Source organism: Thalassophryne amazonica, chromosome 22 (assembly GCF_902500255.1).
Source record: "Thalassophryne amazonica chromosome 22, fThaAma1.1, whole genome shotgun sequence".
NCBI classification, from domain to species: domain Eukaryota; kingdom Metazoa; phylum Chordata; class Actinopteri; order Batrachoidiformes; family Batrachoididae; genus Thalassophryne; species Thalassophryne amazonica.
In genome coordinates, this window is record NC_047124.1 from 23,953,930 (window position 1) to 23,977,612 (window position 23,683).

Genomic DNA, 23,683 nt, shown 5'->3' on the forward strand with positions numbered 1-23,683 from the left:
TGACACAATTCAATTAAGTTGGTTCAAGTATTTTCTTTTTTCTGTGAAGAAAGACTCAGATGTGAGGTAACACAATTATGAGGGCGTGTCATCCCTGTTTATGATCCAGCACACAGGTGCCTCAATGTTGGGCCAAAGGGACGCCAACGTTTCATGTGGCTAGGGCTGATAGATGGCTAATGTCAAAGAGGTAGGTAGAAAATAGGGATCAGTTGTCTCCCTGTGTGGTTGCCATCCAGAACCTGCAGCGGTTCCATGGTGTGATGGTTGCGGCAGTGCACCCGACTTGACTTGGTGTGCAACTTTGAGTGCTAGTTTAACCGCTTCCAGCTTCTTCATTGTGTACTTTTACTGCTTTTGTCTCTTTTATATCATTGAAAATGATAACTGTGTGTTTTGGATTATGGTTCTTGTGATAGAATTATAGATTCATCTGTTTTTATGTACCTCTGCCAGGTAGCTAAAAAGTGTTTATTATGCAGCGTAAAAAGTCACATCTTCATGTTCTCTTCCCATTTCTTGAAACCTTTGTAGTTAGCATGTTATTCATTTGAGTGTTTATGTAGAAACTAAAGTTATATTAAGTTCATTAATTTGACCCAGTTGGTTTTTGGTGTGCAGACACTTTATGTGAGTCATAGCCCTTCATTGTGTAATTATACCCCCACCCCGTTTCTTTTTTGCCATCGTCTGAATCCTTGTACACGTATTTCCAAAGAACTGACACCGCTTTTGGTAATTCGCCCTCACTAGTGGCTGACAGCCCTGAAAAGCAAACATCACAGTACAAAAATGTCTCTTTACAGAGTGATTCAACCTGGCTGAAGGCTTAGCTCCATTTCAAACAATGGATATGAAGAGGTGAGCTGAGAGAAAGGGGATGAGTCTCTCCATCACACGGTGGAATGCGGCGGTGCGCCTGGTGGACATGGTCATTATTTTTCTCCCTCAGGGCACAGAGTGTTGAAGCACACAGCTTCTTTTGTTACACATTTCACATGCAGGACATACCTGCTACATTACAGTTTTATTACTGGAAGGTATTATTTTTCTTCTGCGTACTGATCTATCACGGGCATGCCTGCCAGCGCTGGGTGGGTGTATGATGACTAGGAGTCCGTTTCTGTGTCTTTTCATGTACGTAAATATCTGTAAATGATTGTATCTCAACTTCAAAGATGGTCCACCACATGTGAGCAGCATCATCCACCCTCCCCGTAAAAGCCTTCAATATTCCACAGTGCTGAAGATAAATTTTGGCAGCAACAAACTGCCTGAAACTGCTTCAGGCTGCCTGCCTCGCCTAGATAAATGCCAAGTGTACAGCCAGGATGTCTGTCACAACACTGGTATGTCATCTGTGTTCCTGAAAACAGTGCTGGCCTCTTTTGATGCGTCATTTAACTTTAAATTCAAATTTTTGTTGGACAAAGATAAAATTCTGCCAGTGGCATGCTCCCATCACTCACTTTTTAGACCTGCAGTAGCGTAAAACACGATATTGTTTTCAGCCCTGAGTGTGCGTCCCTGTAAGTGTGAACAACTCTTAAGAGTTTCAATCTGAATAAAAGTTAAGGTCACAAGCCAGGCTTAAAGGGTTGGCAGGTAGTACAGTGGGATAGGAGTTTGGCTACCAATATGTAGACCCAGGTGTGATTCCCAGTCAGGCTGGCTGTCTGTGTCCTTCGACAAGACATGTCCTCTGTATTGTCCCAGTCCACCCAGCAGTAAATGGGGAAGTAACCTGTGACGGGCTGGCATTCTATCTGGGTAGCTTGGGGTTTCTGGGGATTATCTACGCAAAAGCACTGACGTCAGTGGGCCTCAGGGCACGTATAGGAAATATATATATATATATATATATATATATATATATATATATAGTAGAGAAGCTTGAATCTTCGATTGGACTGGGTTGCTTGACGTGAGGACGTTTCGCTTGAAATCACAGAAGCTTCCTCAGCTAAAATTCTTGCTCTGGTAGTCTGACTTCTGTCTTGACTCTTGTAGAGAAGAATAAACCAGAAGCCATCAAAAGCTGGAGTTTTTAACCTAACCAGACCCCTCCTACCAAGAGGCCGACTGCTATAGGCTCAGGTCAAAGCAGTTTCAGTCTTTTGTTCATGGTAATGAGTCATTCACGTCATCAGGAGAGTCGTCAAGGGAGCCATCAGGGGAGGCTTCCATCCCATCATTAGGAGAGTGCACAATAGGTGCTAATTAGAGCTATTGTTTAGTCACTAGCCTATAGCAGTCGGCCTCTCGGTAGGAGGGGTCTGGTTAGGTTAAAAACTCCAGCTTTTGTTGGCTTCTGGTTTATTAAAAGCGAGGTTTGCTGAGTTCACAGAGGAGGAAGTGGTGGAAATATTGAACTCCAAGGATGCCACAAACACTAAGAAGGTAGACAAGCACGCTACTGACTTTCTAGAAGCATTCATATGCTGTTCACAACAAAATAAATTGATCTAATTTACTTGACTCATTGTTGGTTGCTTAATTTGGGAGGGGGGTGGAGAACATAACAATTGTGTTGTGTGGGCCGCTGAAGAGGAGGTACTGCTGGTCCATCACCACCAGAGGGCGCCCTGTCTGGAGTGCGGGCTCCAGGCACCAGAGGGCGCTGCCGCCTCACAGGAGCAGCCGGGGTGACAGCTGTCACTTATCGCCTATGACAGCTGTCACCAATCATCTGATCAGCAGTGGTATATCAGCAGGACGACATCTCCACCTCTTTGCCGAGATATCGCTCTACCTTGAAGGTACTGTTCTCAGCCGACTGTGTTGTCTTTCGTCAGCATTAACACTTTGTTACTTTTGTGCGTGAAATAGCAGACATTCTTCCGACGAGAGGAGGAGGTGGTTTTCCCGCCATACGGGTTGCTGGGTGCACACGCACCCACCTTTAACTGTTTTTGTTCCTCGCCAGCAGTACCAGATCCGACACGCGGAGGCAGTGGCCACCTGGGAGTTCGGGACTTGGCGGCTCCAGTATTTCCGGGGTTCGGTGGCGGAGGAAATCGTGTGGTTCCGGTTCTGCTTTGGACAGACGTCTCTTATCTTCGAGCCTGCCCACGTGACACATTGTGTGAATTGACTTCTTGTCTATTGTTGTAATCTGTTGTGTTTGTTGTGCTTTTTGTCACAACAGTAAAGTGTTGTTATTTGGCTACCTCCATTGTCCGTTCATTTGCGCCCCCTGTTGTGTGTCCGTGTTCCTACACTTTCACAACAGGATATCTCGGCCAGCGTCATGGACCCCGAGGGGCGTCAACCGGCTGTTGAATGGTCAATGGAAGAGCAGGGCGCACAGGCGTCTGCAGGAGGAATGATCGGTGAGTTGCAGCGAATCCTCACCGCTTTTACGGCTCGGTTGGATCTAATGACCGAGCAGAACGTCCTCCTTAACCGCAGGGTGGAGGCTCTCGCCGCGCAGGTGGAAGCGTGCCCTCAGGGCGCTGCTGCGGCTCCCCCTCCTGTCGATCCTGTGCGCAACAGTGACGTTCCACAGGTCGTTCAACGACCCCTCCCACCTTCCCCTGAAGCATACATAAGCCCTCCAGAGCCGGGGGTTGTGTGGAGACGTGTGCGGACTTTCTTATGCAGTGTTCGCTCGTCTTCGCACAACGTCCTGTCATGATGCTAGTAGGATAGCTTATGTGATTAATCTGCTTCGCGGTGAGGCACGCGCTTGGGCTACAGCGCTCTGGGAGCAAAATTCACGGCTCCTTCTGACATATGATGGGTTTGTGAGGGAGTTCAGAACAGTGTTCGATCACCCAAATAGAGGAGAGACCGCTCAGCCGTGCTGCTGTCAATGAGACAGGGGCGCCGGAGTGCAGCTGCTTATGCAGTCGACTTCCGCATCGCGGCTGCGAGGTCCGGCTGGAATAGCACTGCCCTCCGTGCCGCCTTCGTAAACGGACTGTCGTTGGTCCTGAAGGAGCACCTGGTGGCCAAGGACGAACCGCGGGATTTAGACGGGCTTATTGATCTCGTTATACGATTAGACAATCGGTTAGAAGAACGCCGTCGGGAGCGAGACGAAGGGCGTGGCCGGGCACGCGCCGTCCCTCTCCCTTCCGGTTCCGACCGAGTTCCGCCCTCCCCACGCTCCACGGCCTCTACGCTCCGTGTGGTTACAGCTCCCCCTGCTGATGAAGCTATGGACACAAGCAGGGCCACATTTAGGCCACCAGATAGACAGAGGAGGCTGGTCCGCGGAGCGTGCTTTGTTTGAGGCTCAATAGAGCATCAAGTGAGGAACTGCCCCGAGCGGTTAAACACCAACGCCCGCCCCTAGAAACTGGGTTAGGGGTGGGCCAAAACATTCACGTGGGACATACCCATATCGCCACACGACTCCCAGTTACAATCCTTTATGAGGATTTAACCCTGAAGGCCCCAGCACTGGTGGACACGGGCTCTGAAGGGAATCTGTTAGACAGCAGATGGGCCAGGGAGGCAGGGCTCCCTCTGGTGGCGCTTACCTCGCCTGTGCAGGTGCGGGCACTAGATGGCTCCCTACTCCCTCTAATCACACATAAGACATCACCAGTAACTCTGGTGGTGTCAGGGAACCACCGGGAGGAGATCGAGTTTTTTGTGACTCCTGCCACCTCCCGTGTGATTCTCGGGTTCCCTTAGATGTTAAAACACAATCCCCGGATCGATTGGCCGTCCGGGGTAGTGGTTCAGTGGAGCGAAACCTGCCATCGGGTATGTTTAGGTTCCTCGGTTCCTCCCGGTTCCCAGGCTAAGGAGGAGGTCAGAGTCCCGCCCAATCTTGGGACGGTGCCGGGGGAGTACCATGACCTTGTGGATGTGTTCAGTAAGGATCTGGCGCTCACCCTTCCCCCCACCGTCCGTACGATTGTGCCATTGATTTGGTTCCAGGCGTTGAGTTCCCGTCCAGCAGGCTGTACAACCTCTCACGACCTGAGCGCGAATCAATGGAGACCTACATCCGGGACTCTTTAGCCGCCGGGTTGATCCGGAATTCCACCTCCCCGATGGGTGCAGGTTTCTTTTTTGTGGGTAAAAAGACGGCGGACTTCGTCCATGCATTGATTATAGGGGGCTGAACGAAATCACGGTTCATAATCGATACCCGTTGCCCTTGTTGGATTCAGTGTTCACGCCCCTGCATGGAGCCAGATATTCACTAAGCTAGATCTTAGAAATTGCGTATCACCTGGTTCGAATTCCGGAAGGGAGACGAGTGGGAAGATGGCATTTAACACCCCCTTAGGTCACTTTGAGTACCTGGTCATGCCGTTCGGCCTCACAAAGCCCCCGCGACGTTCCAAGCATTAGTAATGATGTCTTGCGGGATTTCCTGCACCGATTCGTCTTCGTATATCTAGACGATATACTCTTCTTTTCTTCGGATCCTGAGACTCATGTCCGGCATGTACGTCAGGTCCTGCAGCGGTTGTTGGAGAACCGGCTGTTTGTGAAAGGCGAGAAGTGTGAGTTTGACCGCACCTCTTTGTCCTTCCTGGGGTTTATCATCTCCCCAACTCCGTCGCTCCTGATCCGGCCAAGGTTGCGGCGGTGAGAGACTGGCCCCAACCCACCAGCCGTAGGAAGCTGCAACAGTTCCTCAGCTTTGCAAATTTCTACAGGAGGTTCATTAAGGGCTACAGTCAGGTAGTTAGCCCCCTGACAGCCCTGACCTCTCCAAAAGTCCCCTTCACCTGGTCGGATCGGTGCGATGCCGCGTTCAAGAAGTTGAAACGGCGCTTCTCGTCTGCACCTGTTCTGGTGCAGCCCGATCCTAGTCGCCAGTTTGTGGTTGAAGTGGACGCCTCGGACTCAGGGATAGGAGCCGTGCTATCCCAGAGCGGAAAGGCCGATAAGGTCCTTCACCCTGTGCCCTATTTTCCCGCAGGTTGACCCCGCCGAACGGAACTATGACGTTGGCAATCGAGAACTCCTTGCGGTGAAAGAGGCTCTTGAAGAGTGGAGACATCGTTGGATTGAGGAACGTCCGTGCCATTCACGGTTTTCACTGACCACCGGAACCTGGAGTATATCAGGACGCCAAGAGCGGCTGAACCCCAGGCAAGCCCGCTGGTCACTGTTCTTCGGCCGTTTTGACTTCCGGATCACCTACCGTCCCGGGACCAAAAACCAGAGATCGGATGCCTTGTCCCGGGTGCATGAAGACGAAGTCAAAACGGAGTTGTCGGATCCACCACAACCTGTCATCCCGGAGTCCGCTATCGTGGCCACCCTCACCTGGGACGTAGAGAAAACCGTCCAGGAGGCCCTGGCACGGAGCCCGGATCCCGGAACTGGGCCGAAGAACAAACTTTACGTCCCACCAGAGGCCAGGGCTGCAGTCCTGGACTTCTGTCACGGTTCCAAGTTCTCCTGTCATCCAGGGGTGCGTAGGACCGTGGCAGTTGTCCGGCAGCGCTTCTGGTGGGCATCCTGGAGGCCGACGTCCGGGATTATATCCAGGCCTGCACCACCTGCGCCAGTGGCAAGGCTGACCACCCGCAGGGCATCGGGACTGCTCCAGCCACTGCCTGTGCCTCATCGCCCTGGTCCCACATCGGCCTGGATTTTGTCACGGGCCTCCCGCCGTCCCAGGGCAACACCACCATCCTCATGATAGTGGACCGATTCTCCAAGGCGGCCCACTTCGTGGCCCTCCCGAAGCTCCCGACTGCCCAGGAGACAGCGGACCTCCTGGTCCACCACGTCGTCCGGCTGCATGGGATTCCAACAGACATCGTCTCCGATCGCGGTCCCCAGTTCTCCTCGCAAGTCTGGAGGAGCTTCTGCCGGGAACTGGGGGCCACGGTGAGTCTCTCGTCTGGGTATCATCCTCAGACCAACGGGCAAGCAGAACGGGTCAATCAGGAGGTGGAACAGGCCCTGCGCTGCGTGACGGCCGCGCACCCGGCGGCCTGGAGTACCCATTTGGCCTGGATCGAGTATGCCCATAACAGCCAGGTGTCTTCAGCCACCGGCCTCTCCCCTTTTGAGGTGTGTCTGGGGTATCAGCCCCCGTTGTTTCCAGTGGTTGAGGGAGAGGTCGGTGTGCCCTCGGTCCAGGCCCACCTGCGGAAGTGCCGTCGGGTGTGGCGCGCCGCCCGTTCTGCTTTGCTAAAGGCCCGGACGAGGGCAAAAGCCCATGCAGACCGTCGGCGTTCCCCGGCCCCTGCGTATTGGCCAGGGCAGGAGGTGTGGTTGTCCACCAAGGACATTCCCCTGAAAGTGGACTCCCCCAAACTACAGGACTGTTACATCGGTCCCTTCAGGATCCTTAAGGTCATCAGTCCAGCCACAGTGAGGCTTCAGCTTCCGGACTCACTGCGGATCCATCCTGTTTTCCATGTGTCCCGGATAAAGCCTCATCACACCTCACCCCTCTGTGCTCTGGGTCCGGCGCCGCCTCCTGCCCGGATCATCGATGGCGAGCCGGCTTGGACTGTGCGCCGGCTCTTGGATGTCCGTAGGATGGGCCGGAGCTTCCAGTATTTGGTGGACTGGGAGGGGTACGGACCCGAAGAACGCTCCTGGGTGAAGAGGAGCTTCATCCTGGACCCGGCCCTCCTGGCCGATTTCTACCGCCGCCACCCGGACAAGCCTGGTCGGGCGCCAGGAGGCGCCCGTTGAGGGGGGGGTCCTGTTGTGTGGGCCGCTGAAGAGGAGGTACTGCTGGCCCATCACCACCAGAGGGCGCCCTGTCTGGAGTGCGGGCTCCAGGCACCAGAGGGCGCTGCCACCTCACAGGAGCAGCCAGGGTGACAGCTGTCACTTATCGCCTGTGACAGCTGTCACCAATCATCTGATCAGCAGTGGTATATCAGCAGGACGACATCTCCACCTCTTTGCCGAGATATCGCTCTACCTTGAAGGTACTGTTCTCAGCCGACTGTGTTGTCTTTCGTCAACATTAACACTTTGTTACTTTTGTGCGTGAAATAGCAGACATTCTTCCGACGAGAGGAGGAGGTGGTTTTCCCGCCATACGGGTTGCTGGGTGCACACTCACCCACCTTTAACTGTTTTTGTTCCTCGCCAGCAGTACCAGATCCGACACGCGGAGGCAGTGGCCACCTGGGAGTTCGGGACTTGGCGGCTCCAGTATTCCCGGGGTTCGGTGGCGGAGGAAATCGTGTGGTTCCGGTTCTGCTTTGGACAGACGTCTCTTATCTTCGAGCCTGCCCACGTGACACATTGTGTGAATTGACTTCTTGTCTATTGTTGTAATCTGTTGTGTTTGTTGTGCTTTTTGTCACAACAGTAAAGTGTTGTTATTTGGCTACCTCCATTGTCCGTTCATTTGCGCCCCCTGTTGTGGGTCCGTGTTCCTACACTTTCGGCTACGCCTTGTCCAATATAACTTTTCTTCATCCAATATTTCTCTATGTTCGACTCCTTACCATCCATTACTTGTATTATGTGTGTGTGTGTGTATATATATATATATATATATATATATATATATATATTGCGTTCATTTCCTACAGTCTGTCAACATAATTCCAGTGATCATATAACCAGATCTAGCCAGTGTTCTTACAACCAGATACCGATCCTTCATTTGGATTTGAGGATGTTGGGGTTTAGTGCTTTTATGAAGGACACTTTAAAATACTACTACTCTGAAATTGAGCCAGTTACGGTTTAGTGTGATAACAACATGCTCAGCCTCCTGTGTTATCCCCCCTCCCCAAAACATTGCATTTTCTTTCCACCGATACCTGCTTCAGTCACCCACTGCTGTGTCTGGACTGGTAGCAAGGACAGAATCCCTACGGAGGAACACCTGTGCATGTTTACCTCAATAAAGAAACTTTCAGAAATGATCTTCCATTGGTCTTCTCCCTATTTGACAGTGCCACTCTTCACTAAGTCCGTACAAGTTGATTGCTAATGAGGACCTCATTCCTGTTGGAAGCATATAATGCTACTGATGGCTGTTGCTTGCTATTTGGGTGAAAACTAGCATTGACATTCACTCATCTCTGGGGCTCATTTGATTCCTCTTGCAGCACTCTGTATACTTTTGAGTGTTTTAAATACAGATCTTGCTTTGCAGTTGTTTTCCTCATGATTTGACCTTGGGTTAACGCTCATGTAACATAAATCATATTAAGGAGATATACAGCCTAAATTATTCACAACATTCCTAACTTTGCTCATTCTTTGGGAACCTCTGAGCACATTTGACAATAGCCAGATTAAAAATAAATAAATATAATGGAATGAGTCTTAAAAACATATGCGTGAAGTCACGCAGAGATATCCACTTGTGTGTGTTTTAATCTGATTGTGTGCGGGTAGTGTGTTAGGTTCCCGCTCCACAGTTTGACCTGAGATATCCTCAGTGCTGCAGCTCTTTGATACACACGAGGCTATCCCTCATTACTCCCCACTCTACCAACCTGGCTGTGAAGATAAGAGGAGAACAGCACCTGTCCTCTGCTCTATCACTGTTCTACACACAGAACTACCTCACAACACAGAGGAATTTAACAACACCGCTTCCAGATAGCTTTCAGCTTTCCCTTGCTTTGCCCAGTAATAAGATGCTGTTGACCTGATAGGGGCCATTTTCTGTGCTTTACTTTCTTTTTTGTAAGAGTTTTAAACTATCTTTGTCCATCAGATGGGATAATGATACCTTTAATCTCTGGAGCGGCTGATAGTTATTGTGATAAATGGATTATTTTCAGCCATTTCTCTTGTTGAGAGTGCAGAGCGTGGGATACTTGTGTTTTTTTTACAGATATGTGGTGTTGGTTGTAAGATTTTCGAATGCAATGATGAGTGTTGACCGAGTATTTTGGGTAGGGTTGTGTAAACCAGCTACTCTCAAATGCAAGGCTTGAACAAACAGCTCTAGTTTTTAAAAGGGTTTACCTAAATGGATAGCAGAGGTCGGTACATGAGTAGGCAGTCCAAAAAAATACAGCAGTACAAAAATCATCAGGCTAAGGCATGGTCAATCAACTAGGCAGGAGGATAGAAACACAATGAGGCAGGCAGGACTATGAGAATGCAAGGTAGAGCGCTGGAAAGAAGGCACTAGACACATCAATCTAGTGAGGGACTAAAGCACCAAGTGAACCTTATATGCCCCCAGGTGATGAGCTGCAAATTAGAAACAGGTGTGTGTGAAAAGCACCAGAACGAGGGTGTGGCCAGACAGAGAGAAATGCCCACCACCATATACCAAGAGCGATCAGGACAGAAAACCCCAAGCAGGAAAAACCTAGCAAGAGAACTAACATCAGAAGAAACAATACAAAATTCAGATAAAAATCCACATCCTGACATTAACCTTTATTTTGAAAGCACGTTTAAAATGACAGCAGTCGACCAAAGTGTTGTACATAATAAAAAATGGGTACCAAGTTACCCCCAATCATAAATAAATAAATGAAAAATAACAATAAAATTACAATAGGCAATAAAACAAATAAAAGACAAAGTAAAATAAACTTTAAAAAGTAGTAAGAAATAGAGATAGAGAGTAATCGGTCATTTAGGAAATGCCAGAGAAAACAAATAGGTTTTTAAAGAGGATTTAAAAGTCTCTAGGGACAGGGATGATTTAATATCAAAGGGGAGACTATTCCAGAGCCTGGGGGCAGCCGCTGCAAAGGCTCTGCCACCTCTCATCTTTACTCTGGTTTTAGGCACCTCCAGCAACAGGTGGTCAGAAGACCTTAAGGCTCTGGTTGGGGTGGAAGGAAAAACAAGCTCTGACAGATACACTGGGGCCAGGCCATTGACGGCTTTAAAAACAATTAAAAGAAGTTTAAAATCAACCCGGTAATGGACCAGAAGCCAGTGAAGAGTAGCCAAGACCGGTGAAATGTGGTCTGACTTTTTTTTCCCCAAAAGAATACAAGCAGCAGCATTCTGAATAAGCTGAAGGCAGTTTAGAGAGATCTGATCCAAGCCAACGTACAGAGAGTTACAATAATCTAGTCTACTTGTGACGAAGGCGTGGATAACCTTCTCAAGGTCAATCCTAGAGAAATATGGCTTGGACTTGGCTAAGAGACGGAGTTGGAAGAAACTTGTTCTAACAACAGCACTGCACGTTTATTGGCAAGAAAAGGTTTCCTGACCTTGACTTCACGAACGATGGCTGTGATTCTTTGTGGAATCGATGGATGGCCTAATTGCAGCATTTGAGAAGTTGAGTGAAGGGTCAGAGTGCCTGGTAAGATCCAGTGCATGCTGCCAAATTTGACTTACGACCAGCCAAACCCGTGCTAGATCACTTGCAGTTGATCACAGTTTTTCAAACTGCTTAAAGGTATTTTGTTCTTATTTGATGCTGCAGTAAAATCCAAGCAGCATTTGGCAGCAACGTCTGACAATTACAGAATTTAACACACTTTTAGATCAATTATTGATTAAGTTTTCAACTTGTGGAATTAAATTTTCTTCCCAAACTGTATTACATAAAACTGCTTACATTTCATAATTGTATCTAGCTCTCAGAAGTATTGATTTATTGAATATTTTGTCCTGTAAAATGGCAACAATAGACGTGCACAGTTTGAGATTTTCTGTTGAACTCTTTCTGTAAATAGCCAACTAAGGGTCAGAGCAAAAATTTTAAAATAGTGAATGTAATTGCGCAATAGTGATATGAGTGTGGAAGGAGGCTGGTGAGGGAAGCCATCAAGACACAATGGCAACTTTGAACAAGTTATAAGGTTATTTCCTGATTGTTTAACAGCAGTTATGTTGTAAAAGTCAGAGAACATGGTTATAAATTGAGGGACATGTGTGGGTGGTTTTGAGGTTATATGTAGCTTGAAATAAGCTTGTTTGTCAGTTTCTTTCATTTCTAAAGCCGAAGGGCCTGAAACACACCAACTTATAGTCATTACCCAAGACCATTAAATATGTCCATCGGGTATTGCAAAGGCTTTGGGCCAGTCTGTCCATCTGTCTGTGCTCAGCATATTCCCAGTCCTATTACTGCCAGAGTCTTCAAATTCCCAGGGAGCTTTCTTGGGACACAGACCTTGGACAAGTACAAAGATGGCTAACCTTGACCTATTTTAAGAGGTATTTTAAGAGGTCAAAAAGTCACATTCTGTTCCCATTTTTATGATCTGAATGATGCAAATCTGTTTTTAGTGGGGTTTTTTTTTCTTTTTTTGAGGGGCTGGGGTGACAGCCAATCAGAGTAGAGCGGCACCTCTACTGGCTGGTTTCTCTGGTGCTCCAAAACAGGTTTATTTATATGTAACTACAACATGTTTCTCATATATTTTGTAAAAGCTAGCATGAAATAAACACTTCTAAAATTGAAAACACTATTTTTGGAACCTGATAACAGCTCTGGAGTGATTTACTTGATATTTTGTGGATGTTAGCATAGTGGCATCACTGGCTAGTCTAGCTAGCTGCTTACTGCGCTTCGTTTGTGTGTAAATATAAGCTCTTTGTCATATCTTATGTAAAAATCTAGCGAGAAATAAAGACTTCTAAAACTGAACACACTGTTTTTATAACCTGATAACACCTCTGGAGTGATTTACAAGACATCTCACTGACATCAGCATGCATGCTAACTTCTGCTAACTCAAAGCTAATTTCCGCTCTTGTTAAAAGCTCATGTATGCGCACACACGCACGCCCTCCTGCAGACACCGTTAAAATGTAAATAAAATATTGTTTATGATTGACTGAGTTTATTCTGCAACATCAATATAAACATATAGAGGTGAATAAAATAAGATAGGATCAACTTTATTAATCCTGAAGGAAATGTGTCAGTGTGTCACTGTGTCAATGATACACAATAAAACATAAACCCTTATTTCCATTGTCGTCCTTGTGAAATCATCACATGACAGGGGCTGGATTGAACATATACAAATTGTACATAAGACAATACGATCTGAATTATTAACGTAAATAACTATAAATGTGTGTGTGTGTGTGTGTATATATATATATATATATATATACTTTGCACTGGGATACCATTTAAACAACTGCAAAATATAAAGACAATACAAATGTGGCCAAGGTATTTTAGCAATGTGTTATATTTTTAAAATTATACTGGCAACATTAAATACTTAACGCCTTTTATTACAGTTTATATCTCTGGGGAAGAGCTCACAGATATAAAAAATATAAATACAATTTTTAAACCATTGCAGTGATTGAAAAAAGTCACATGGCTACTACCTGGTTTGAAGATGTCACATTTCTGGTCTTCACTTTCTGAACGCTGCTCAACTATACTCACAGCGCTCTGTCTGTAAAAATAATACAACAAAGGAAAAGATGTTGGTTCAGATGGTGAGTCTACGTGTTTATATTTTTATGACTATATGTTATAACATGTTGAATGCACTGTTACCCCCACATGCTCATTTATGTGTGTGATTTTATGATCCTCAGTTGCTGTCACATGGAAAAATCTGCAGCAGCAAAGCAGCCAGACTCAAAGCGAGCTACAGGTTATTGCTTGACACTCTGAAGAGGTACAGTTCTTCTTTTCTTGTGCTGCACCAGTGTAACCCAAATGGGCCTGTCTTCCTGTTTCAAGCAACATATAATATGTTGTAATCATTGTCAAATAAAAGTAGATTTAACTATTTCCTGGGTGTGTTACCCAGCTGTTGCTAATGACCATATTTTGAGGGAGAAGCAGTCAAAAAGTCTGGTTTTGCACTGCTACAGCACATATACTGTAAGTATATTGCATTCCACATACATAATTTATTGTTTCAACCAACAGTACCCAGGATTCTGAGCTCCAGCTCTTGGGAGAGGCCAAACGGTGTCATGCTGAACTGAAGAGGCTGCAGGCTGAGGTGGAGAGGATGGAGGAGCAGAGCATCTCTGAGGAACCCCAAAGTGAGGTCGGCAAACTGAGGCAACAGCTCCTCCAGGCTTACATTGAGCTGAAAGCAGCCGAGGATGCAGAGTACAAGACACAGTGCGAACTGGAGTGGTGAGATGTGTATATACACACACACAGAACTGTTATCTTTATTGCATTCGTGGACTCTATAAAGCCCCCAATAGTGATGTTAAAAATGAAATATTGGAGAAAGATTCTTGCAGTTGCCCTGTTATCCCCATGTTGTGTTGAGCTGTCAGTGAAGAAGCAGTGTTGTTGAAAGCTTTTGTGTGACTTTGTCTGTGTGTAGCTCCATGTTTTTTCTTATTTAACGCACAAACAAAAACTGAGCTGCTAAAATATATTTCGATCATAGCTCAGGTTTCTGAAGTTAGGCAACCTCTTCTGGGCAGTTAATGAACCATGCACACTGCATAGTAACATCACTTCTTCTCAGCCATTGTTCTCTTTAAAGGTGCTATAATTGATTTAGTCACACTAGATGTCACACTAGCACAAGCTTTCCTTTAGCCATTCCTCCCTCTCCCCCATTCCTCGTTGAAGAGAAGGAATGGCAGTTGTAGCCCTTTTTTTTACAGCTGAAAAAGCTCTCCATCTGGGTGATTGTCAACTAAGACTTTTACTGATTCAAGTCCAAAAATATTCTCAGCGGTGGTTGCACAGATAAACTGAAAATTATCTTCGATGGCCGCTAATCCACCAAGTGAAAAGCTAACTGCAATAACACTAAACCAATAAACCGCTAAAACATTTAGCTGAAAATACAGCTAACTGCTAACATTTGTGGCACAAATTTAGCTATGGTTTGGGGGGGTTGCTCTAGAACCCCGAAAAATGACTTAAAGAGCTGAAATTTTAACATGTTTTAGTGTCAGCATGGAGGTGTTGAACAAATTAATTTAAACAGTAGTTTATATTCAACATGCAGGTTTTTTTACACAATACAAATAGTATTAAGCACATTAGAAATATTAAGAAATAAAAACAGACATGAAAAATAATTTTAGTAATCTAATTCTGGCTTGTGTTCCTGCTCCTTTATCTCCTCAAAGTGAAACTTGTTCACTTCTCCTGATGAGTCACTATCACTTACTGGATTAGTGTGTAGGCTCAAATGGTAACAAATGTATGATTTTAGGGTTTACAATGTGTTTGATCATTAACTTTTATTTAAAAAAATGATGGCTGACTCAATGTTAGCGGGATGAAATTTCATGGAAGCTAATGAAAAGGTCATCTGCGAATCATAAAGTTAACTTCAGTGATTAGCTGTTAGCTGATTAGCCATCGCGACTGTACAGAGCTACGTGTGCAGTTGCGACTGTCTCTCGATAAATGTGGGGCGGGGCAGTGGTCTCACGTGCATTAAATGTGCACATGCGATTGGTGTGACATTAAAAAAAGGAACAGAAAAGCTCAGATTACAACACACACAGTGGCAGTGGTGCCTCATTGTCAGTGTAGCACACTGTGACACTGCTGCATCTTCAGATAGAAAACAGACGTCGGCTGCAACGTTATTGCTTCCGATTTCATTTATAGCACCTTTAATCATCAGTAATGTTTTCAGATAGCTACTGTATTGTCTCAGAAAAAAAAGATCCAATATAACATGGTGATGTTGGTTTTGGGGCATTCGTAACTTCTGTTTCTGAGCACTGAAGCTGTAAATGTGATGACTATGTGACAGTGCCTGCGCTCACCATAGAACTAGAACTCGAGAAGGGGAGTTCCTGCTTGACTGCAATTTACCAAAAATGAATAATTAACTGCTATATATGCTTAATGTGCTCCTAAAATAGATTGAGAAAGTGAGGATTATTTTATTTCCCTGTACTGGAAGAGGATTCCCGCTCTTTTACTTTCATTCATCTTTTCCTGTTTTTTTTTTTTTATTCCTGTCTAATGCTTTCCTATCACTGCCATGAGTTACTCTTTTCCTCAAAACCAACTGTCCTCTTTTTTTGTTGTTGTTATTGCTGCAGGTTTGTCTTTTCCTTCCTTTTCACAATAATCCACATCATGAGTGTGTCCGACGGGTCAGGCACACCCACAGAAATGGAAAAGAACATGTTCTTTTCCTCTTGTCTGCACACATTCTTCTTTTGGGGGGTATTGAAAGGTTATGGGAATATTGCTAAGCAACATAACATCCACAGTTACGAAATACATATTGTTTTAGTGAGCCAAAACGAGGGCTGACAGCTCCGCAATGACCATGACTGCATCTTAAAATAATTTCATCAATGTTTGTTTGTTCGTTCGTTCCTCTACTCCTCCCAGGTCCTTTGGCTGCTTTCCAAGAAACTTCGTATGTAGATGAAATTCAATCACATAATTAAGATGAAAGGATTCGATTTGATAAGGTCACGGCGATTGGGGTCACAAATTTGAATATTTATTTCACTCCAAGTCCATTCAAACATTGGCACACATACTGTATGTAGGTGAATCTTGGAATTACCAGGTGAGGTCACATTTGCCCAAATTGGCAACCACTGGGCTCAGTCTTTGTTCTGTTCTGTTTGTGGAACAGGGACAAATGCAATACATCTGTTATGGCATGTTGACCCAAACCTCCCAGATTCTTTGGCCAATTTCTACCAATATTGATATGTGGATGAAGGTCACCCTGGAAAATGCCCTTAAGGAGTACATTTTGCCAAAAGGTCATGTTCATTGGGGTCAAGGTTATGGAATACACTCAAAAAACTGATGCATTGGATGAACTCAATTCAATTATGAGCAGGATTTCATCTAATAAATATATGTCGCCCCAACTCAAATAAAGCACATTCATGCAAGATAATGTCATTTAATTTAGTTGAGACTACATATATTTATTAGCTGGAAATCTTGCCCATAATTGAATTGCGTTCATCCAGTGAGTCATTTGTTTGTGTGATACTCATTGGATTGGATTCCATCTAATAAATATATGTAGTCCCAACTAAATTAAATTACAATGTCTTGCATGAATGTGCTTTATTTGAGTTGGGGCTACATATATTGATTAGCTGGAAATCCTGCTCATTATTAGATCGAGAATGAGCCATTTCTTGAGTGTGTGGGTTGTTCACAGATCAGTCAGTCAAAATAATCAGCAGTCACTGAGGTTAAAGACCAGATTTCCACCATACAGTGAATGGTGGTGTGTGTGAAATACAAATCCAGGTGACCACATCCTAAATTGCTGTACGTAGCCGACCTGACTGTCAGTCACAGGTGCGATGTCGATGGGTTCTCTTGCCTAGTGGAAATCAAACGAAGAGAGAGAAAGGTGGCAAAAAGATTCAAATTCTTAATATTATTCATTTATTCTCACTATCTTTTCTTTTTATTGCTCTTGAATTATACTCGACTCGATATTGCCACAGCAATATTCAGCTACTCCCAGCACATAAAATCGCCACCGTGCTGAAAAGATATGATGTGTGGGATAGCTTCTTTTCTTCTTCTTCTTTTTTTTCTGAGGCTGAAATTGTGGACCTTGCAGTAATTGAAATCTTAAATGGAAAGCGCTTCTGAAGATTTGCTATTATACACAGACTCTTTATTGTTTCTTAGCTTTCGCGTCTCCTCTTCAACTTTCTTGTCATCTGCTGGCCTCTTCTTTCCTTTCTCCATTCCCTCAGCTCCATCGCTTGGCCTAGTCCATGTTCTTTTTCCACCACTCTTGACTTATCTTCTGTTTTCTTTTCTCTCTTCTTGCTGGTCCAAACTGCTGCATATGAAAGGCAGATGCTCGCCACGCAGATATGCCTTGAAAAAGCTTTTCCTCCTTTATCTGTAGCCAAACACATACACAGGAATTCAGCACTTTTTCCAGTCATATTGCAGCATTTATGCAGTGGTTTTTGTCTATTTTATCCAACGCGTCCACTTAACAATGACTTTGGTGTGAAATTCTCTGTTTAAAAATACACATTAGTTGCCCATTTAATTTGACATCATACAATAAAATTTCTACAAAGAATTGACAGGAATTTCCATCAGTTGGTTTACAGGAAACAGCAGATGCATGCCATCTTATGCAAATACCGTTTCCTTCCAACTGATTCCTCTTTCTGGTGAACTAGGAAATGAAACCACATATGAAGTATTTTTGTTCATCTTTCTACACACCAGCAGTTATGAACACGAGAGGTCTCGACCATGTCTTTGAAGTACAGTTGATGTTTTGCGATAGGACGTCAAAAGTAATTCCTTTCATCCCTTTCTCCTCTCCTCGTATCTTTGTAGTCTTTGGGAAGAGAAGCGATGTCTGGAGAGAGAGAATGAGACGCAGCCTGAAACTGCTGTAAGTTCATCATTGCATCATCCAGGTCCATTTTCTGATACGTGGATTAAGACTGCAACACCGGATGAATATGAGTTTTACACTAAGCTTCTGTCTCGGCTTAATCAATCAATACCAAAACTTTCCTGAGGTTTCTTTTTTTTCAGACATTTGAAGCTCCATGAAGTGGAAGAATCTTAAAATACAGTCTTCCATTTAGATAAAAAAAAAGGCAGTACATGAATTGATTAAAATTTCTAATAGTTATAGCTCATTCCTTGCCGCTTGAGAAGCCGGGTCAGGAATCAGAGTGTCTGGGTTTTCAATTGTCTTGATCAAGAACATTCAGGCTTTTAACGACTTCTTGGACTCAACCAGACGTGTGTCTGTATGTGATGAAAGTGTTGAACTTGTGGAGACATTCACTTGCCTCAGCAGTGACATTCATGTCGCAGAGTCCTTGGTCTTTGAGATTGAGAGACACCTGGGTTTGGTTTATGGAGTCATGAGGTAGCTGGACAGAAGTATATGTTTTTAGGGTCCTGGTGCTACCTAACTGTGTAGGTCCATCCATGTTCTACACCTGCTTACTCCATTTATGTGTCAGTGGGGGGCTGGAGCCTATCCCAGTAGTTATAGGGCGTGAGGTGGGGTACAACCTGGAGAGGACACCAGTCTATCACAGGACCACATATAGACAGACAGATACATTTACACCTATAGTTAATTTAAAGTTTCCAATTCACCTAATTTGTACGTCTTTGGATATGGGAGTAAGCCGCAAATCCACACAAACACAGGGATAACATGCAAGCGCCACACAGAAAGGCCCAGGTGGAAAGCGATCCCATGACCTTTTTGTGAGACAGCAGTGCTAACCACTTACCAGAGAACCGTTTGTCATAGGCGCAATGTTGACGGGTTCTATTGCTGAGTGGAAATCAACCTACCATGCTTACGGCAGGCCCATGGTCAATTTATAGATAAAATGATCTGGGGTTCAAGCTATCTGCCCTGTGGAACTGTCATCACTTTAAGGTTCAATTGGAGTAAGTGAGGTGTCAGTATGCAGATTTTGCTATACATTCTGACGACTGTGTATACAGTGTGTTCAGCATTTCTACGGGTATAGAAATGTATCTATATTTTCCATCAGCTCATTTTAAAGAAATTGGGCAGAAGTGCATAACTTTTTAGTGCTCAGCAACCAGCCCTGTGGGGTGCTGCTTCAAATCACCCAACAATCAAGCTTAATATGGGCTTGTTTGTTTGTGTAATTGGCAGACCTACACTGTGATATGAGATTAGGCAGGACACCCCATGGGATTTTGTAATGTATGCACAGGATTCATGTTGAAAATGTTGTTTGATCATGCCCAAAGAAGCATGTCACATGGCCAAATTAACACACCAATTAGCAGGGCAAGTATAGGATTAATGGAGTCAATGAGTCAGTAAGTGTGTGAGCAAAATTTCCCAAAGTAACTGTAAAAATGAATACCTATTCAGCTCTGAAAGCTTGAGTTTCTTTTAGATACAGGTGAGGACCAGTAAACTTCATATTTTTGGCCGCAGTGGCATCTAAAACAAAGGCAGGCCGATCACGTTGCCTGTGTCATTCTCTGGAGTAGTTGTTTCATTTCGTGATTTCAGCTTCTTTTTTGTGTGTGTAGGCTCTAAATCGTTTCTAAAGCAGTTTAGTCAGGTTCCTTATGTAATGATTCGTAGTTTCGTTAATTTTATTTTTTTTTACAAGAAGTGGAATACTATACATTTTTAGAAAGGTTGTGAAATGAGGAATCCAATAAAACAATGTTTTAATTTTTTTCCTAAGTTTTTTATGTCCGCCATCTTGGATTTCCAAAATGGGGGGCCTTCAAAAACTAAATTTTCACTTTCTTGACTTCTGGTAGGTCATATTTGTGGTATGCAATTAACAGATAACAGCACCATTCTCTGGTTTCAACCTAATTGGAAATTTCAAGAAGGATTGAATACATGTTTTTTAATAATAGACAGCTACACATATCTGGATGTAATTAGTAAGGAAAAGACACCCACATGGATCAGGTTCTTATGTCCTATAAGTCATTAATGTCAGCTATGTGCATGCAATAAAATTCCAAAATGGCAGCACCCACTATTACTATCCACCAGCTTCAGTATTTTGTAATTAGTATCTTTGCATCCTTGAACTCTAAAATTCTTATTTAGTACTTCAATCATGATTGTAGGTTAACCAGAAGTCAGTTTTTGAAAGTTTCCATTTTTACAGATCCAAGATGACAGCCATAACAACCTTTCAAAACATGTTTTTTTTTCATTTCATAAACTTTCTAAAAATGTATAGATTACCAAATCTACCAAAAAATTTAAAGCAATTACACATTTAAGGTTGAACACTTCCAAAAAGTGAATAATTTATGTTTGTTTGCCTTATTTGTGTGTGTGTGTGTCTATGTTTTGAAGCAGTTGGTTCAGTAGGACACCGCAGTCTTGTTTGAACCCTGCGTGATATTGCAGGATTTGACCACTTATGGGGATCTCCGCTGCTGTTGTGCAATATATACACAGTATAACTTCACACGGGCAAATGTTTTGTTTTCGACTGAAATCATCGAAGCAGTCGCGAAAAGTGGGGGTGTATTTTTGGTTCCCAGTGGAGAAGGGAAGGCGAAGTGAGTGGGAGACGTCGTGTCAGTAAGTGCTAACCAGAGTAGCTCCATTCTCATGCCTGCAAAACCGCCTCGACATGTTTGAGCTCCGGGTCATAACCAAACCGCAACACATGTCCACTTTCCCACCGCATCGTCACTTTTTCTTTGCATTTTCAATTTGTGTGTAATTTGCCCAAAAACTCATAGGCAATGCCGTTTCCGTCCCTGAAAGTAGGGAAATTACATCACATGAGTCATGTTTTACCCCTTTAGCGCCCGCCCAGTTAGTTCAAGTTTTCAAAAAGCTTTTCAAAAGTCTTGTTTCTGCCATCACATTGTGCGCGCGCGCACGTGTGTGTGCGTGCGTGTGTGTGGGGAGTTAAATCTGGTGTTCACTCCCTGCCTACGCCTATGATCAACAGTGTTCATATCTCAGTACAGTATCACAACCTTCACCAGAACATGTCAGTCAACACAGCATACTGTTTATGTTAAAGGACCATTAGGGAGAAACTTTCACATCATAATTGGAAAAATGTGTTGTTTGAACCTCACAGTGTGACAGTAAAGTTGTGTGTGGGTGTAGTTTGTAAAGTTTCTCTCAGTGTCTGTGGATGTCACCAGCAGTGACACATGCGTACATGTCAGACATGATTAACAGTGCGTTTCATCTCTGAATTCTCACATTCTTTTCTAATTGCTGTGCTATACTTGCTCATATAGCAGAAAGATACACAGCCGAGCTCGCATTTAAAATACGTGACATTTAATACACTGAACTGAAATGGATGGCTTATTTGCAGCTGGGTGTTTTGATCCTTGCAAGAGTAATTCATTATTTTGGTGTTTTCTCCAAACACATCATTGAGAAGCACACGTATCTTTATATCAGGGCAGAACGTGACATGTTTAAGATTAAACTGGAGCTGGTTATTACACTCCTTCTAAACTGTGATGGAACTGACGTAGCTGAATCATCCTGTCGGTTCATCAGTACACAAATGTAAGAAGCACTAGTCCTTCGAAACAGTGTGGTGGATTTCAGCAAAATTGTAATGTTTTTTTGCAGAGGACCCCAACATGTTGGGAAAGTGTAGTGACACGGACCCACAACAGGGGGCGCAAATGAACGGTCAATAGATGAGCCAAAATATAACAATTTAATGTTGTGAATGTGCACAACGAACATACAGACAATCTCAGAATATCATAACAGTCAATACACAAAGGTGACGTGTGGGCAGGCTCGAGGATAGAAGACGTCTGTCCTAAGAAGAGCCAGAACCACACGATTTCCGCCGCCCCAGAACCTTGTGAATACTGGAGCCGCCAAGTCCCGAATTCCCAGGTGATCACCGTCCCCGACTGTCGGATCTGGTACTGCTGGCGAAGAACAAAGACAGTCAAGTGTGGGTGTGTGTACACCCAGTAACAACAACGGTGGGAATGCCACCTCCACCTCTCACTCAATAACTTGCAGAGTACTGTGGATTCCTCAGGGAAAAGAGTGCCTTCAGCGCTCTCACAGCTTCCACCGACGGAGGAACTGGTACTCCTGCAAACACTCACAATATACAAATATTACAATTACAAAACGGCTGAGGATATTACCTCCAATGAAGTATGATATCTCGGCAACGAGGTGGAGATGACGTCTGGTCTTTATGGAGTGAGATGTTGTTGAGTAGATGGGTGACAGCTGTCAAGAGGTAATGAGCGACAGCTGTCACCCCCGGCTGTGTCCATGGCGGCAGCGCCCTCTCATGCCTGAAGCCCGCACTTCAGGCAGGGCGCCCTCTGGTGGTGGGCCAGCAGTACCTCCTCTTCTGGCGGCCCACACAACACAACACAGAGAACCACAATGGAAGGCAAGTTTAAAAAAACAAACAAACAAACAAAAAAATCAGGCTTATTGTCCCGCAGAGATAAGGCAAACTATAGTAGTCAAAAACAGGCAGAGGTCAGGCACATTTGTGATCAGTCCAACTAGCAACACTTTTACTATGGGAGTCACAGAGTATTATCTAGTATCCCTTTTCCACAGGGTGCCATTCTATTACGATCGTTCACTGTCCAAAAAATGTGCAAAAACGGCTTACTGCGTTTTGCCTCCTAGCAGTTTTAAAGTGCAGACCTGGCAACTGACTGGATTATAAAGTGCAGACCTGGCAACTTGCCTGAAAACAAAAGTAAGGAGCTGTGCCCCTGGCAAGAACCACAACAAACACTGCTTCTGCTTCAAATTTTTACCCTGAGGGAGCACAGTCAAACAAGTTTCAAGCTTTACTCACAAGGAATACCACATTTAAACAAGTTTGAACATGATTGATGCTGTTAACACCTGGAAGATACCATGCACGAGCGACGATTCGGCAAATCTAGATGATATTTTTGAACAGCTTGAAAATTTCACCCCAATTTCAAAACTGGTGCAGATGATGGCCGTATACCATATTTGTCCAAGATTGACAAAGATGGATCAAGAAGTTATTATGATGCTTCAGAGCATGCCCTGATTTGCTATTGGGAATGATACGGGAAGGAATGCTGCTCTGTGGAATAGCACCTTAATAAAATAGGCAGTAGGTCAATACAGAGAAAATTCTTATACCCTGCGAACAAATCCAAGACAGCAGAAAAAAAAACCTCAGGAACTCTGAATGACAGCAAAGTTCTGAAACAGTGACACAAAAACACTGGGACATATTAAGGCATGAGAGCTGGATAAACCTAGACAATCTGGCAATGAGGGAATCTAATATTGGGTAAGTAGACCACTAGTCAAATCAAATGCAGCAGTGCAGGGCATGAGAAACTGGAAGGATAGACACAGGAAGTTAAGGTGTACAAAATAAATACTGAAGAAATGAAAGCATT

General features: G+C 44.5%; 1 protein-coding gene across 1 annotated transcript in view; it reads left to right on the plus strand.

Annotated features, from left to right (window-relative positions):
* The window catches only part of ccdc146 (coiled-coil domain containing 146), a 107,989-nt gene that overhangs the window by 25,615 nt on the left and 58,691 nt on the right, over positions 1–23,683 (plus strand). The window contains exons 2-4 of the mRNA XM_034163966.1: positions 13,405–13,487; positions 13,745–13,960; positions 18,113–18,170. Coding sequence (XP_034019857.1) covers positions 13,405–13,487; positions 13,745–13,960; positions 18,113–18,170 — 357 coding nt within the window. The remainder of the gene's footprint in view (positions 1–13,404; positions 13,488–13,744; positions 13,961–18,112; positions 18,171–23,683) is intronic.